General features: G+C 38.9%; 2 protein-coding genes and 1 long non-coding RNA gene across 7 annotated transcripts; all 3 read right to left on the reverse strand.

The window, feature by feature from the left end:
• Positions 1–1,733: 1,733 nt before the first annotated feature.
• On the reverse strand, positions 1,734–2,922 carry LOC126605502 (uncharacterized). Its single transcript, XR_007616974.1, has 2 exons — positions 2,476–2,922; positions 1,734–2,396 (listed from the first exon to the last, which is right to left on the reverse strand). It is a non-coding gene; the product is annotated as an uncharacterized LOC126605502 (long non-coding RNA).
• Positions 2,923–3,258: 336 nt separating this feature from the next.
• Positions 3,259–5,261, reverse strand: LOC126603349 (pentatricopeptide repeat-containing protein At4g36680, mitochondrial-like). Its single transcript, XM_050270165.1, has one exon. It carries the CDS (start codon positions 4,883–4,885, stop codon positions 3,668–3,670), a length of 1,218 nt encoding a protein of 405 aa, XP_050126122.1. The 5' UTR covers positions 4,886–5,261; the 3' UTR covers positions 3,259–3,667.
• A 121-nt stretch (positions 5,262–5,382) lies between these two features.
• Positions 5,383–10,985, reverse strand: LOC126603348 (splicing factor U2af large subunit B-like). 5 transcript variants are annotated; one of them, XM_050270161.1, is made up of 13 exons: positions 10,719–10,985; positions 9,666–9,997; positions 9,303–9,422; positions 8,654–8,727; positions 7,944–8,014; positions 7,551–7,595; positions 7,386–7,445; positions 7,193–7,253; positions 6,993–7,105; positions 6,421–6,867; positions 6,135–6,276; positions 5,786–5,853; positions 5,383–5,683 (listed from the first exon to the last, which is right to left on the reverse strand). In XM_050270161.1, the coding sequence occupies exons 1-13, from the start codon at positions 10,851–10,853 to the stop codon at positions 5,546–5,548; spliced, it is 1,806 nt and encodes a 601-aa protein (XP_050126118.1). In that variant the 5' UTR covers positions 10,854–10,985; the 3' UTR covers positions 5,383–5,545. The 5 variants fall into 5 exon arrangements, with proteins under 5 accessions (XP_050126118.1, XP_050126117.1, XP_050126121.1 ...); XM_050270160.1 differs by having other exon boundaries at positions 7,551–7,598; XM_050270162.1 differs by lacking the exons at positions 5,383–5,683; positions 5,786–5,853 and adding an exon at positions 5,904–5,992 and having other exon boundaries at positions 7,551–7,598.
• Between the last annotated feature and the right edge of the window lie 5,728 nt (positions 10,986–16,713).

The raw sequence follows: 16,713 nt of genomic DNA on the forward strand, positions 1-16,713 counted from the left end.
GTGTACAAGACACACACAAGACAAGTGGCATCCCTTGCATTCTTATAATGTTTGTGTGTGTTGTTCAATCAAGGCCCTTGAATTACAAGAATTGGAACAAGCAAGGTCAGTGAATTGGATTGTGGTATTCTGAATTGGAATTTGGATTGGAATGGCATCCAATTTAAATTGGAATTGTGGTATTTTGGATTGGATATGCGCTATTTTGATTTGGAATTTGGATATGTGCTTATAGATTGGATATGTTATTGAATATTAGCCATGTAGTTTGCATGTAGTTTGAATTGGATGTGATTGAATATTAGGTGTTTAGTTTGAATTGATTTGGATATGTGCTAATTTGAATTGGATTTGTTGAATTAGAGATATGCTACTTTGAATTGGATATGTTGAATTGGAGATGTGCTACATTGTTAGGATAGACGGGTTTAGTAGCCAACCCAGTACACCTACGTCTTAGGTAAACAAAAACAAACAAGCCAACTAGTACACTTACACCCTCTCAAGTAGAAGAAACTCCCTCAAATGAACAATTATCATGAAGATGATTGGGACCATGATTCTGATGTGGATTGTGTATGAGGTATGCTTAAATGATTGGGGCATAGACAAGATATTTACCTATATCGTTGACAATGCTAGAGCAAATAACACCTCCATTGCATACATGAAGATAAAGCTAGAGTTGAATGGTACTATTTTACTTGACATGGCTCACTTGCACATGAGGCGTGCTTGTCACATCCTTAAATTGACCTGAATCGGACCAAAAATTTTCAATGTGGTTTTTTGCTCTTCGATGCGGTTTTTCAGACTTCGGCTTTCGGTTCGATATCCTAGACTAGACCAGCCCTACATGACATGGAAGCTCATACCCAAAAGGATCTCTCGATTCATCAATTCATGAAAACTTCGCATTTGAGAATTCCATTGATAAATTATGGGTTGGTTGGTTCTACCTCCTATTTAGTAGGTATATTGCTAGATATTGGATTTGGACAGTCTTTCAATTGTATAGAAAATTGTCTGAATTTGCAAAATTGACCTACCTTTCTACCCTTCTGTGCAGGAGAGCAATCACTTATTTACAAGGGTTGTTCTCTGCAAAACAGCACGGAAAGAGTAGCACATAAACAAACCATTAATCATGCAAACAAAGAAAATTAGTTCTCTAGAGCAAAATGTACGCTTCTGCGATCATTGCTGGCTGCAAGGAGAACGGTAGATGAAATGAAACAACCGACTCATTCACGAAGGGAGAAACCTTAATCACTTCAATTCAATTATGTTTGCTGTGCTAAATTTGAGTAACCACACTACTTATTAACTGCAGAACTAGAGGTAGCTGTTTGTCCTGAATGCCTGCTGCAGTCGAAAATAATTCTAAAGCTAATCCGACAACGGTCTCATCAAGATTCACAAGCGCTATAGTACTTGAAAGTAGAGATATGATAAAAGCTAACACTATTCAAGTTCTGCTACCTGCTCAATATAAACCCAAATGCCGCAGGCATGAACATATACTCCACTCATTTTTTTCGTAGGATTAGCAACTATCATCTTCACTTAGCTCAACAGTAAGCCTGACTTATTCAACCAGAAGCTTTCATGAGGCAAAGAGACATGTATTACAAACACGGCAGCTAGAAAGCTAACCTGCCCGAGAGTGTCATGTTTTTCATTTGTTGAAACAATGAGAAAATACCATTGTACACATGTAAAACGTAACTGAAAACCTTGAAATAAGTTCTTTTAGGTTATGAAAAATTTGAACAAACAACGTTATGGAAATGAAAAGGACATGTGCACGCAAGGCATTACCGTTATTCTTAACTATGACTCCTAATTCACTGAAAGGGAGCTTCTCATCCACATCTTACAATAGATATCAGGTTTAAATTAGAGTATCCATTTCCTCCTACGTCCGAGCTCTATTCGTCTTGGAACGCCTGAAACCATAGAACTTGGACAATACATCAAGATTACAGTACATATCTGATATTTGTTACGTAGAGACTGAAGGAAATACTTTTCCCCTACTAAATGGCATTTCATAATTGCTACCTTTCTATGTGGCACAAAACTTACAACAACAACAACAACAACAAAGCCTTTTCCCACTAAGTGGGGTCGGCTAGAAAAATAATAAAGGTTTAGGAAAACACAGTTCAATACCTTATTTACACCTATTGGCTTCCCACGAAGTTTGATCATATGAAGCACCTTCACCGCCTCTACAGCGGCCAAATAAAAAATAAACAGTCAGCATCACAAAACCACAATAGGGAAAGATATCATGAGGTTTACACCAGAAACTTTCTTTGAACATAATTCAATTCATGGTTCTTGAAGAGAGCATTCCTCTCGTGCTGTGTCTTCGGGAGCAAACACAGTAACTGCAAGAGGAAGACGGAGCTCAAACTGCAACATTCTTAAAAAATCAAATTCATGTAGTTTCATCAGAGTTCAACTCACAGGTGTCAGCCATCAGAATCTAGACCTGACAAAGGCTTAATCTTCTCTGCAGACAAGGCTATTATTGTGGATGCAGCTTCAACTAAAACTGATTGCAGACAAATGAAAATAGGGGTAAACCAACATGGCCAATTTGAACAAATAATTCTTCAAAAAAGGAATTGCATAAATTCAACAACTCAACTACTCATTGGCAAACATTAGCTGCTTAACTTCTTCTGGTATCCCTGCAGAGACTATGCAGGTGGAAAAACCGTAACAATGAATACGAGGGTTAAGCTGGCAAGGTGCTCCTTCTCCAGGAGGAGCGGACTCTTCATTCTGCCTCTTTCTCTTTTTACAGGAGAATTCTGTCCTTCTCACCTTCTTTACCAAAACAAATTCACAAGTAGTTGACAGATTCGGATTCTCAAGCTTAAACCTTTTTTTACTTATTTTAGCCGACTATTTCTCTTCTCTGCTCAGTGACCACCCCCCCCCCCCCTCTTTTTCTATAATGTGCTCTCTCCATTAAAATATGACAACTCTCGTATGCAATTTCGTGACTCTTGCCCAAGTATTCGAGCGTTTCTCTCTCCATTACGATCTCTCATATGCAATTTGGTGACTCTCTCCCCAGTAGTCGGGCGGTTCTCTCTCCTCTACAATCTGGCAACTCCCTCAAATAATTGTTTTGGTTTTGAACCAAGATATTTTTGTTAAGCTCAATCTGGTTTGAGTTGCAATATTGAAATTTTTGCCATTAAACTCAGAAACATCCATAAGCCAAAGCACAACACAGAATTCAGGGGCCAAATGTGGTAGAATAAGTTTCAACCAGATAAGACATGTGACTAAAAACAAGATTACAAACTACACTGGCGATGGCATATGCAGGATGCTAAGGTCCTAAATGGTATGTCAATAAAATGGGCCTGCTTCCATGTCTGAATAAAAGACAGCGAGAGCAAGAACACAGAAATCTTACCAACTGCCACATAGAAGACAACGAAAAGAAAACTAACATAAAAACAATCAAAATTGAAGCTCATACAGTATTACAATTCCAAAAAGCTTCAAACTTGCTTCTTCGCTGCGGCCAATTGACATCCTTGCTCGCAGTTTAATCATATATCGGCTCACCAGCCGCGGCCGCAGGTGAAGTAATCAACGGATTGAACTCTGACCAACGAACCAGAACCCCCATCAATACTTATGCTGTAGCCTCTTTAGCCTCCTCATCCGTGACCGAAGAAGCATCAGTATCAGAAGAAGCCAAACCTAGACCCTGCTCCAACTTCTTCCAGGCAACCAAAACATTAGGAGGAAACTTCTTCTTGATCGTGCGTATCAATCCCTTTGCCTCCTTCATCTTCTTCTTCTTCACCAATCCTTCCACCAAATACTTCATCGTATTGAAATCAGGGATCTTATGCACCTCCACACTCCTCTTGAAAACCTCATACGCCTTGTCATAATCCTCACTCTTACACAAGTAAAATATCAAAGTCCGGAAAGTTGCAGCATTCGGATTACATGCATTTCCCTCCAACCCCTCATAAACCTTGAAAGCTTCTTCCATCATCCCATTCCTGCAATAGCAAGTCATCAAGTAATTGTAGCTAATTGTATCTGGTTTCAGCCCAGCATTCGCCATTTCCTCAATCAAAGCTTTCACATTGTCCGCACTCCCAACATGGACATACATAATCTTAACATTATAAGCCGCAGCGTCAACCGCAACGCCCTTCTTCACCATCTCATCCCACAACTTCTCCGCCTCTTCGCCATTGCCCTTCTTGTACAAAGCATTAAAAATCGTGGTGAACGTCACTGCAGTGATCTCAATACCCTTCTTCTCCATCAATCTCAGCGTCTCCATTGCCTTGTCGGGCTTATCCGCTGCGCAATACGACTTGATCAGTATACCATACGACACTTTATCAGGGGAGACCCCATGCTTGCTGGGAATTTCGTCGAACAGCTGGGGGACACTGTCGAAATGCTTTGAATCGTTGCAGGCAGACAACAGAGTGTTGAAGGAAATGGCGGTTCTCGGAGTACCGAGCTGTTCCATCTGATCAAACGTCCTCAATGCCTGGTCGAACATACCGGCGCGGCCGTAGGATCGGATGAGGGTGGAAAGGAAGGGCTCCTGGGTGATTTTGGGGTCATTCTTGTGCGATTCAATGAAGGATTCGATGTCGGCGAAGCGGTGGGACTTGGCGAGGCGGCGGACGGTGAGATCCTGGGCGTAGCGAGACAAGGTAGGAGAAGAATAGTGTTGGGAGACGGAGGAGTAAATCTGGAGGGCTTTGTCCGGGTCGTACTCGGTTCGGAGCTTTGAGTTGGCTTTTGAGATGGAGAGGGTAGACTTGGCGGCGGTGGTGGAGAGGTGGCGGAGGTGGCGGAGGGAAATGGAAGATGACATTTTTTAGGGCTTTGGCAGCTTCTTCGGGGGTTTTGGTTGGAAGCTCTTTTCTATAGAAATGTTGAGGGTTTAGGAGTTAATTTTGTCCTGTTGCTGCGTAAGATATAGGAAACCAAATCCGGGGATTTTTCCGTACTTGGCAGGAAACCTTCTAACTGGATCATAACTCCACATCAACATGTCATAACTTGAGAATTTCACCATGTAACTCGAGAGAGGCACTAAAAAACGTTTCGTCACAAAGGTTATTACTCTGTTAAATTTTAAACTTCTCGCAAGTGTTATGCAAGCTAGCTTTGGTAACTGGAGAGAATAGTGACCACATGGATTTAGTCTGCCTGAAAAGTAATGGCTCAACTCAAGGTGCTTCGCCGGGTTGCAGTTGGATGCCAAAAACAGACCAAATACGTAATGCAGTCAATAAAAAGCCAAGGAAAAAAACACAACTCATGTTCAACTTCGTATTTTCACTACTCGCTAAATGAAAAAGTAGAGACTTTGCAAACGAAAACAACAAAATAAAAGAAATACCAGTTATTCCTAGTTATACATACTAGGAGGCTACACGATACCAGTCTAATGATGAATATGCAACCTCAATACTTCTAATTTAGAAAAAAATCTCAATACATCACTTAATAACGCTTTCACGTCAAACAACTAGCCCTCGTAGTCGCCCTCACCAAACTTGTCCTCCGAATAAAACACTGCTACCACCTGATTGCCACCAAATTTCCGGCCATTCAACCCCGTACGGGCTTTTGTAGAACCCTCAGTATCTGCATACTCCAAAAACACCTGCAAATACAAGGACATTTTCAGCATGTAGAAAGACCAACCCCTGTAAAAACTCAGATTTTCGAGACAAAATGTATTAATAACTAGATTTCAGACACTAACCTTCCCAACACCGGGGGCAAGTTCACCATTTGGTCTTGGACGCGGGATGATGACATTCACTAATGTACCTGCACATCAGTCATAATCAAATAACTATTAAAAATAGACAACACAAATCTTTTGCGAATTCAGTTAGAAGGTTATGGAGGCTTCTGTCTGAATGTTAGGCCTGATTCTTTATAGCAGAATGTGGGACTACAAAAAAGGCTGTAAAACAGAAAGATAACGACAAAAAAAAATGAGAAAATCAATATCGCAATAAACTTTCTAAATTAATCAAAAGAAACCAACAACCAAAAAAAAAAAAAAAAAAAGTAGTGCGAGTTAACATTGAGTGATAGTTATTTACCAAACTTTTCGCCTTCAAGCCTCATGTCTTCCAAGATATCATCATACTCAGTATCGTCCCTAAGCTCATCTGCAGTTACTACCTGAGTTAAACATACAACCTTGGTGGCGACAGAACTAGGTGGTTGCAACAACATGAACCTCTGCACAAGAAACAAACACCTCAAGACGTTAAATCTAACCCAGATAAACTAAACTTTCCAAAAATTATTAATTTAAGCCAATTTAAAATATAGTTTAATCTAATTTCACACCTATTAGGGGAAAATTAGCAATTCCACTCATACCTGCAATGCAATTTGCTGCTGTGCATGCAACAGAACACTCTCTTGCTCAGGTTTGGGCTGGTTGGCACCTTGGTTAGCACGCCTAACTGTGAGCGTCTTGTCGCCCATTTTAATGCCGTTCAGTGCTGCACAAGCTATGTCTGTAACTGAAAGATCTTGGTAAACACAAAAGGCATAGCCTTTTGAGTTTCCTGTTTCCCTGTCTTTCACTAAATCAAAACCACGAAGAGGTCCAAAGGATTCAAGTAATTCCTTGATCTGTGCTTCTGTGAAGTAATATGGCAGCCCACCAACAAATATGCGGTCAGGGCCCTCAAGCCCACCAGCAGAACCCGGTGTAAGCCCCACAGCAGCCAGGTTCAGATTGGGATTGGGCTGGCTTGGGCCGAGTGTTGCAGCCAGAGATGGGTTGTAATCGCTAGGTCTCCGCACCTTAACAGGGGCTCCCTGTAGCAATTGTCCGGAAAAAAGAAAGAAAGAAGAGAGAAGAGTCAATACCAAGAAAGTGAACTTAATCCAAAATGCTCAAGTTAATCATGTACTGATCTAAACAAAAGGGAAGAATAGAGTACCTCAAAAATAATTCCATCCAGAGCCATTGCATTGCTAGCCTCTTCAACCGATCTCATCTCCACAAAAGCAAATTTCTTTTCATGGTTTATGTAAACATTGACAACAGCATCTCCTGCAAGAAACAAGTAAACAACAATTCAGCGATCAACTAAAGGGAAGCGACTTTATTATACCAATTTGAGTGCAAAAATCAATATACCTGGGCCGGCAGTGTTCCCTCCAATTGCAGCCATAACTTGGCTGAAAAATGTAGCAACTGACTGCATATGACAGGAAAAACCACATTATCCGCAAGAAAGTGTAAGCTTAAGTACACATTAAAACATAGTGTTCATGCTGAATTAAAGGTAGATGGGAAAAAATAATAAATGGTAAAGGTGAGTTGAGTAAACCTGTTCATTTGCTGTTGGGGGAAGACCTCCAACGTACACCCGTCGGGCATGCCTAGTAGCCTGATAATTATAAATAAAAGAACAATTAATGTCAGCACATGTTACGATTAGGGAGTAGTGGGATATACTGATACAAACTAAAAATAGAATCTCAATCATGCCAACCTGTTGAGTCATCGCCTGAACAGGCATAACTGGAAGGGGTGCAAACTGCTGTGAGAACAAATAAAACATAATATTAGTGAAATAATGCCAGTACCTTAAAATGGTGAAGCTTTCAAATTCACCTAAAATGCCCCTTCCTAATTAGATAAATAGTAACATAACATTTTAAATGTTAAAAAGTTAAACTAGAATTTTTAAAATAAACACCCACTAGTATTTTTAAATTTCAAAATATAAAATTAGTATATATAAATTAAAAAATAAAAATAAACTATAATATAAAAAGGCCAATTGCACATGTGTACAAGTGCGCAAGAAGCTATTACTAGTGAAACTCAAGCATGCTGGTCGACAAAGGGAAAGAAAGCGACCAAGAGAAAGAGTAAGAGATACCTGACCGGTCGACAAAGGGAACATGTTTGGAAACATCCCCGGAATGGTAGGACTAGTCCCAGGAATTTGCCCTGCAGACAAAATTGATCACATTGCAGTCATAAGAGAACTACCACAGTAAACTTATAAAAATGTTAATGCCAAATGACTCCTCTGCCACTTAATTTTCCATGAAAACTCATTAGGTTTAAGCAATATCCAGGCCTTCAATTTATTTAGTTTAAGGAGATGAAAGAAATACATCATTTACAAGTTCTGGAGGAAATATTTGTAAGACTACCAAAAACGGCAATAGTTGCCGGTTGAAGACGAACAAGATCCATCAAACCGGTGCATTGATTCCTCCTTGTACATAAAAGCTACAGAAGTCGGCTCACACCCATTGTCATCACAGTGGGGCAAGTAGCCCAACATTGCCTTCTTACAACAAAGGACAAGACATAGAAACAAACAAACAAAAACACCAAACACAAGAAAAAACCAAAAGATCTCTCAGTCCCAGAATTATTTCACCAAGTAAACAATAAAAAACTTATAACCCTTCCAGAGACCACAGCTTTATAAAGGCTATGTGCACAAGGGAAGAAACAAAATATTGCTTACCAAAATAACACCATGCAATTGGATATGAACTTTCCACACTAGTCCAACAAAGAGAAAAAGCAGTTACACAGAATATAACAATCCCAAGTCTAGGAGGATAAATGTACCTGCTGCAGCAACAGCAGCACCAGCTAACATTGCAGAAGCAGGAGGTGCCATGTCAAAACCACTGATCCTTTTGCTGCAAGTCATTAGTATTAGGATACCAAGAACAGAGTCAATATAAAAGAGACAACTTAAAGGCACGAGACCAAAAACCTACATTCTGCAAAACATTGTTATCACAGTTCCACAGAAAAATAATATCGCAAAGTTACCTGTCTCACCCCAAACTTATACCTACATGAAACTCATACACAAAAAATCACTACTACAAATTTCATAGAAGTTGACAGTTCACTACCTACCTAAAATGGTATCTGTACGGATAAATTTGGGGTGAGACAGGCATTCATATATCCAGGGGTGTGGTGGTGAAAAGCAGGGTTCGAATTTGATTATCTACATTCCAAGACAAATGAAACAGAACCACATCTTTCACCACCACACTAGCTAGCTAATGCATAGTCAATCATTAGGAATAAAGACAGCAAATAAACAAAATTAACAACAAGAGTTTGGTTAAAGAGACCCAAAATCAAATAAGGAAAATAAATTTAATAAAAATAACTCATCAACCAAGTGTTTATTCCAAGATAATTGGGATTTGGTGCAAAAATTACGAGTCCTTTGCCAACCTCTCAAGAAGAAAAATACCTTTTTGAACGTGAACGAGAACGTGACCTTGATCTGGATTTGTGCTCAGATCTACCCCTTGAACGAGACCGCGACTTGCGCCTGTGCCTATCCTCTCTGTCTCTGTCATAATCCCTTCGCCTGTAAAATCAATGCATAAATTATAATAGTAATAGGACAAAAAGAATCTCAACGATTTGTTTCTAATACAGAAATTTATAGGATACGCTTCACCAGACAAATTCGCATAATAGTTAATAGCAGTATAAAAATTCCTAATTGCACAAATTGCATCAAAATCAGTTGATATTTACACAACCAAGTTCCTCATCTCCTAACAGAAAATTCATTTAAAGGTAAACAATGGAATCAAATTGGTCATACCTATCAGAGTCCCGGGTACGGTAGTGATCATCGCCGTCGTCGTCCTTATCTCTCCGTCGCTCACTTCTTTCACGATCCCTGTGGCGGTCTCTGTGATGACGATCACGATCCCTGTCTCGGTCCCTTTCTCTTTCTCTATCCCGATTCCTATCCCTCTCCCTAGCCCTATCTCTGTCCCTGTCCTTATCCCTTTCCTTATCCTTGTCCTTGCTTCTCCCCCTGTCCCTGTCCCTGTCCCTGTCCTTATCTCTGTCCTTCTCCTTATCACGCCCTTTATCTCTATCCTTTTCTCTGCTCTTTGAAGATTCTCTCTCATAATCATGATATTCATGCTGCAAAAGAGACGATTAAATCAGCGTAATGTAAAATAAATGATGAAACCAAGCTACTATACACCCTTTTCCGCAAGATACTTCAATATAATTATCAAAGTGTCATCCCATCTATAACAGAATACATAACTGCAAGTCTGCAACATTTGAGTATAAGTACAAGAGAATTGTCTACAGCACAATAACGACACAGCCAGAACATCTTTCACAACGTACATCATCACATCTATACTAGAATGCATAATTGCGACAATTGCGCACATCTATATATATAAAGTGAGAGCCTCAGTTTGTGTATAAGAAATTGTACGCAACTATAAGCATTAAACATCAACAACCAAATAGGCAAGAGACCTAAACCAGTTTAATAAACCCTGACTAACAGAGAATTCTATAAAGAAACCTCGCCATAGAACCCCCAAACCCCAAAATTCGCCAGCTAAAAAGAATTCCATAAAATAGTTATATAAGCACACAAATTCAAAGCAGAAAATGAGTAGATCATACAAAGACAGAAATTCGGATGAAAAAAAAAAAAAAAAGCCCACGGAAGTCAATATGTTCAAAGAACCCTAATTTAACAACCAATTCGGCTAACCCAACCAAAACCCTAAAACATTCTCATAAACGCAACATCTTTGCATCGATCTTACAATTAAGTAATCGAAAGTAAACAAGAATCTATGGAATCAATCGTATACTTTTGCAACACAAGGCGTACCTGAGATTTGGAATCACTGTAATCGTCGGCACCGCCATGGTTGGTGGCACGAGGTTGAGGAGGGGACCCACCGTCGGCGTAGTTGCCAGGGTCCTCTCCGTTGCCTTCGTACCTTCCTTCGTAGTCCGTCATCATAGGTTTCCGCTACCTCGCAGTTGAAGTCTCGATGTTGCAAACCTACTTGATGTTTGTTTCTCGGGAAAATTGTCTGCGATTATATTGACTCTGAGCGAGCGGTGAGAAATCTAGGGCTGGATAATTGGGCTTTTTCCCCTTTATACAGCTCCAAGTTAAATGGCAGCGAGGGGAAGGGATTACTGAGGGCGTAAATTTTATTTTTATATTTTTATAATTTTTTTTACTATATGCTGTAGGCAGTAATATTCAGAGACAACCACCTAACGACGAAGCGACGGCGAGGGCAATGACATTACTATTTAAGGAGTGCTATTTTTATTTTATTTTTTCTACACTCTATTCAATTTTTGACCGTCGAATCAAATAAATTGAAAAAATTGATAACCAAAATTAATAAGACTTTTATGACAGGAAAAATTGGCTACGTGAAAAAAAAAAAAATCCATACAAATTGGGTCAAATTACAAGGCAAAACAAAAATGTAATACAGCCTAAAAGATGAGGATGGGTTTTACTAAACACCCATAAAATAAAATTTAAAAAAATAAAATATGTATTTCTCCCTACAAAAGGGGGGAAGTAATGTGCAAGTATGGTCTCCTATGTTTTCTACGAGACTTGGAAAAAACTGCACAGTTGGGGGGAGAGTTTAAGGGAAAGTGGCAGGAAACATGACCTCCATCTCCCCTACGTAAAAAACTCTAGAGCTTTCCTAGGATGCCTATAAATAGGCACCAGCAACAAAAAGGGGATAGAAAAAGAGAGGAGACTCTGCAAAAATTAAGAAAGAAATCAAAGAGGTGAACTGCTGCGGAAATTCAAGGAGACAAGAGCAAACAAAGAAGCGGATACACGGCAAAGGAAAGCAACAAAGCATTTAAAGGTACAAATCCATCCCTCTAAATTTCTTTGTTTGGTTTCTCTCGGTTTTTACAGGAGAAGAAGAAGCATTTTGCATCTTTAACCTTTCTCATTCCCCGAAGCAAAAAAATTGAGAGTAGAGACTCTAAAGAAGCAACCCCAAATCATTTCCCTCTCTCTCCCGAATTACTCACCGAGACCCACAAAGAAAGCTTGGGAAATCTCTCTCTTCCCTGCTCAGTCGATGGCAACAAGTGTTGATGCAGCACCAACCATTGATCAACGCCGACGACAAAATCAACCGTTGATCAACGCCGACGACAAAATCCACTGCCAAAACCCAGAAGCCAACGAGGAAGAAAATCTTTATCTATCCTCTCAACCCAATGGTCACAGCGATATCAGGGACCTCCAAGCCGTTAAAACTCACACCCCAAACCTCCAGTCTCCAGCAGTGTAGCACCCACAACTGCAACAATTCCATCTCCCTCATCTCTGCCCAGCTAAATATCGCCTCGTCTCAAAGGGAAGAAGAAGAATTTCAGTAAAGCATGTTAAAAAGAATGGAAACCAGCAGCAAGCATTGAACCCTACGGCAAAGAAAGTCATCGTTGATCTTCCCCAGAGTCCGTATGAAACCAAAACTGAAAACAACGGTCAACGATATTAAGCCTTATGTGATGGGATCTAAAGAGAGCAACAATACCAGCAACCATGGATGAGAATCTCGCAGCACCAATCGTCGATCAACGCCGACGTCAAAAGTCCAGCCACAAGTCAACAAACCAAACCTAGCATCGTTCGCCTACAGTAGTCAGATTCGCCAACAATGCAAATGATGGCTTCGAACAGGGCAGCAGTGGTATCTTCGCATTCAGAATCTCCACAACCTAGCCCTAACTCCATAAATTGCTAGAGAAGATGGAACGAAATAAAATCCCTTACAGCCTAATAAACCGCAACAAAACCACCACATCTCTCTACAACTGCGACGATATACAATGGAGATTTCAACAAAAACATGCTGATTGGATTCAACCTAATTTCAAAAAGAAGAACCAGTCACATGGGTGCCTAAAAGTTTGGAAGTTTGATTTGCATGGAGGAATGGGTGCCTAAAGAAGTTTGGAAGTATGACTTGCACAGAGAAACAAATGCCAACCCATTATGCCTAGTGTCTCTCTCACATGTTGATTGTTGCTCCAAGTGCTAAGACATGTTGCTGCTTCAAAGATTTAAGATACGCTGCTGCAGTTTTCTTATCATCGAAGTCTCTGGAGCTTTCATAAGTTCCATGAGGAATGCAAATAGCACGTGATAAAGAGAGTAAACAAATGGGGATGCCATGTATGCAATTCCCTAGAAAAAGGACAAAATATTATTAGAAAATGTGAAAAATGGCAAATCATGATCGTCATCACCATGAGGAAAGCCACTTAGGTGGTACTAAAGTTAAAGGATTTAAATAAAAGGGCATTCTTTTTTTGTTTAATGCACCAAAAGGCAAAGCCTTTATTTATCCTTGGTGCTTCGGCTGAGCACCGAAATCATGGAGAGCAAAAGAAGGCCACTTCCCCATCTAAATTATAGGCTTTATTTAGAATTGAAGTATGGGGACAAACTGACAAAGGTCCCAGAAAAAAGCAAGGAAAAATGGGCAACCTCATCTCATCGACAGCAAATGAAAAAAGTGAATAAAGGCTAAGTTTGCTCAGGTGGAGAAGAATAGAGGGTATTGAAATTGGGAGTCCAGTCTGCACCTCACGTGGGTGTTGAACTTTGAAGGCATTAAAAAAGAAGAGTAAATCTTGTTGTCCAAATGGGTTTAAAATCCCATGTTAAAATAGTTGAAAGTTCAAAGGGAAGAAAATAAAAAAAGTGGGGTGACTTTATCCTTTGTGGAAGTCTCATTTTCTGTCTTCAAAGCTACTTAAAGAGAAGACAAATTAAAGTCCTATTGCACAAAGTCTATTAGGCGATTACCAAAGGTCATATATATGGGTTTTAAATAGATCCAATTGGCTTCTCATTTTACCAAGTCTGAACACAAGTCTACAAATCCAAATCAAATATTTTACGAACTACGCCGGTTTGATTTCGTTAAGGATACGTAGGTAGTCTGATATCAAATTTTAGAGGCAACTAAGAAATCAAGATGAATCCCTGGTTTATATAAACTAAATTCACTTTTGCAACTTTAACCAAGTAATTACAAATTCTACGAAAAGTAAAAAAGAAGTCTAGAAGCACAATTCCTAGATTTACAATTAATATATGTTGCTCATGCAACGAAGCCGAAGAAAAGCCTCAAATGGCATGAAGCCGCTTCAAATGGCATAAAGCCAGTTCAAATTACAAAGGGCATGAACCCGTAACAAGACTCAAATGGCACGAAGCCGTATCAAGTATCAAATAGCACAAAGCCGTATCAAGAATTAAAGAGCATGAAGCCGTAACAAGACTCAAATGGCATGAAGCCACGTCCTTGCTCATCGCCTGCATGAGCTAAAACTGCACAAGGCATCAATAGCTCCAAAGGCTCAAAGTTCTCGCCCACACGAGTTAAAACTGCACAAGGCGTCAAAAGCTCTTAGTGACTCAAAGTCCCTGCCTATAAGAGCCTAAACTGCATAAGGCATCAAATGCTCATTGCCCGCACGAGCTGAAACTGCACAAGGCATCAAACTCCAACAAAGATATAAAGAACTACGAGTGACTTGATCCCTCAACGAGGGTACGTAGGCAATCTAGGGCTCTACCTAGATACAGTCACAAAATCAAATAAACACTCAAATCCCCAAGTTACGATTTATTCATATTAGAATCAAAGGGTATTCCCTTCCCAAAAGAAGGGTTGTAATTAATAGGCTCGTAGCCTAGAATGGGTTGAACTCAAATTAATAAAACCCTCTTCAAAAAACGAACGAGGGTGAAATTGTGTTGAGTGAATTATTTGTTTACATATTATGTACAATTTTTGCTCAACACTATTTACAAATATCTTGTTTTTTTTTATTTTATTTATGTTTTATTGATCTTATCCTCCATGTATAATTATCGCATTAAATTTTCGATGATATTTTGATATTTTCAACCATTCTCGTCGCACAACGTTTCATTATCCATTAATAGTATAGACTCATATTTTATATAAGGTTCTCGACTATTCACCTAGCGCCACTTCTCTTTATCCAATCTTTTGATTTCCGCATATTTCTCCATATGGAAAAGGATCCGGCGCGGTCAAAAATCATTTAAAATTTAAAATTCAAATATGAATAGTACCTAACGAAAACTGATCACACGATGTAAGATGAACGGACACAATTGCAAGATTCTTAGGATCCATATAAACCCTGCAGCCCAACCATGATAAGCTCATATTTATATATATTTTACATCAAATTCACTTGTCTTTTCTTAGTTAGTTCCTTATATTTTTGAGCTATTTACTTTGTTTTTGTGTTTTGTGGGATTTGTCAAGCAAATAAAAGAAAAATAGCACAAGTAGGATTTTTAGTAACAAATTCGTCAAAACTGCATGTGCAGATCAGCTGACTTTGGAAGCAAGTTGCGAACAGCTCAGAATGAATTAGAGAATGAACCTTATATTCTTGGAAAGCTAAGGATGTCTATTTTCTGGAGCATTTCACGGATTGCTAATATCATTTTTCTAGAAGAAGTTATGGCCGTTTTAACACTGAAAGGTTACCAAGAGGCTGAGCAGTTTGTAACTGCAATGAAAGCAATAAACCCAATAAATCTAACATCCAAAACTGATGCAGCTAAGAACAAGTCAGCTGACACCTATTCAAATATCAGAGGAAATGGAATTAAAAATGAGGATTAAAAGGGAGTAATTGGCATAAAGGCTACCTAAAGTGTTACAATTGTTTTACCACATTTCCTCTCACTTATTGTCATCACTAAATGGCTATTAGTGGGTGAGTTAAGGAGAAGAAAATAATGCAGCAAGAATTAGTTTAAAAGCAGCATTGGGGAAGGAAGGAAGAGAGGAGGATGCCTCGGTCGATTTCTTTCGGTTCTATCTTCTCAAACTCATGTCTATCTTTTGTTTTTATTTAAGGATTGTGTGTAACTAATTTTTTAGTAGTTAGGGGCTGTTTTGAAGCCCTGAATATGATTGCAAGTTTGTTATGACATTTCGTTGAATTACTTTTATGAATGGATGAAAATTGGTTCACTACTTGTCTCATTGATGAATTCTTTATTTGTTTTCTATGGATGTATACGTAGTAAGCATATCTAGGATTCTAATGTTATGAATATGTGTGTGCCTTCCCTTGTCGAATGAAGACCTACATATATTCTAGAGTAGTACTTGTTAATTGCGATTAACATGTGAACCAATTTCTAGGATAAGTAAGACAACGCCAATACTTACGATGCCTTGTGATGACTCAAACTCTTTTCGTTCTTAATGATTTCTACTTGTTAAATCTATGAACACGCCATTCTAGATTGCATGCTAGGGACTAAGTTAAGTTGAAAACGTCATTCTCTTAACATACTACGTAAGAAAGAGTAATAGGTTGAGTTCTAACATTGAGCCAACTTGAGTATCTTTATCCGGAAATAAAAGAAATTTGAATGAAACATAAAATGTTTGCATGATTATTTGGTGGTGGATAGCAATACCCTTAACTCGTTTTTCTTAATTTGTGAACTACTTAATATCTGTTTCTGTCCTATTTTTGTTCGATTTAATTTAAATAGCAAATCAACTCCAAAAATCCCAAAAGTTTGTGTGAGTGTAGCTCTTTGTGTCTAGTATCTGCATATAAAATTTCGTAGAATTTAGATAAGTGTAAGTCGGTCTAATAATTATTTTTCGGTGGCTGGTCAGTAGGGACAACAACCAGTGACATTTTAAGTAGTTAGATAAAACAATCTTATGCGGGAAAGACCCTTATTTTCATATGCTACAATTGACAAATCTTATTGTTAATAAGGAAAATCAATAGGACATTTGTCT

The sequence above is a fragment of the Malus sylvestris genome, chromosome 15 (assembly GCF_916048215.2).
Source record: "Malus sylvestris chromosome 15, drMalSylv7.2, whole genome shotgun sequence".
NCBI classification, from domain to species: Eukaryota; Viridiplantae; Streptophyta; class Magnoliopsida; order Rosales; family Rosaceae; genus Malus; species Malus sylvestris.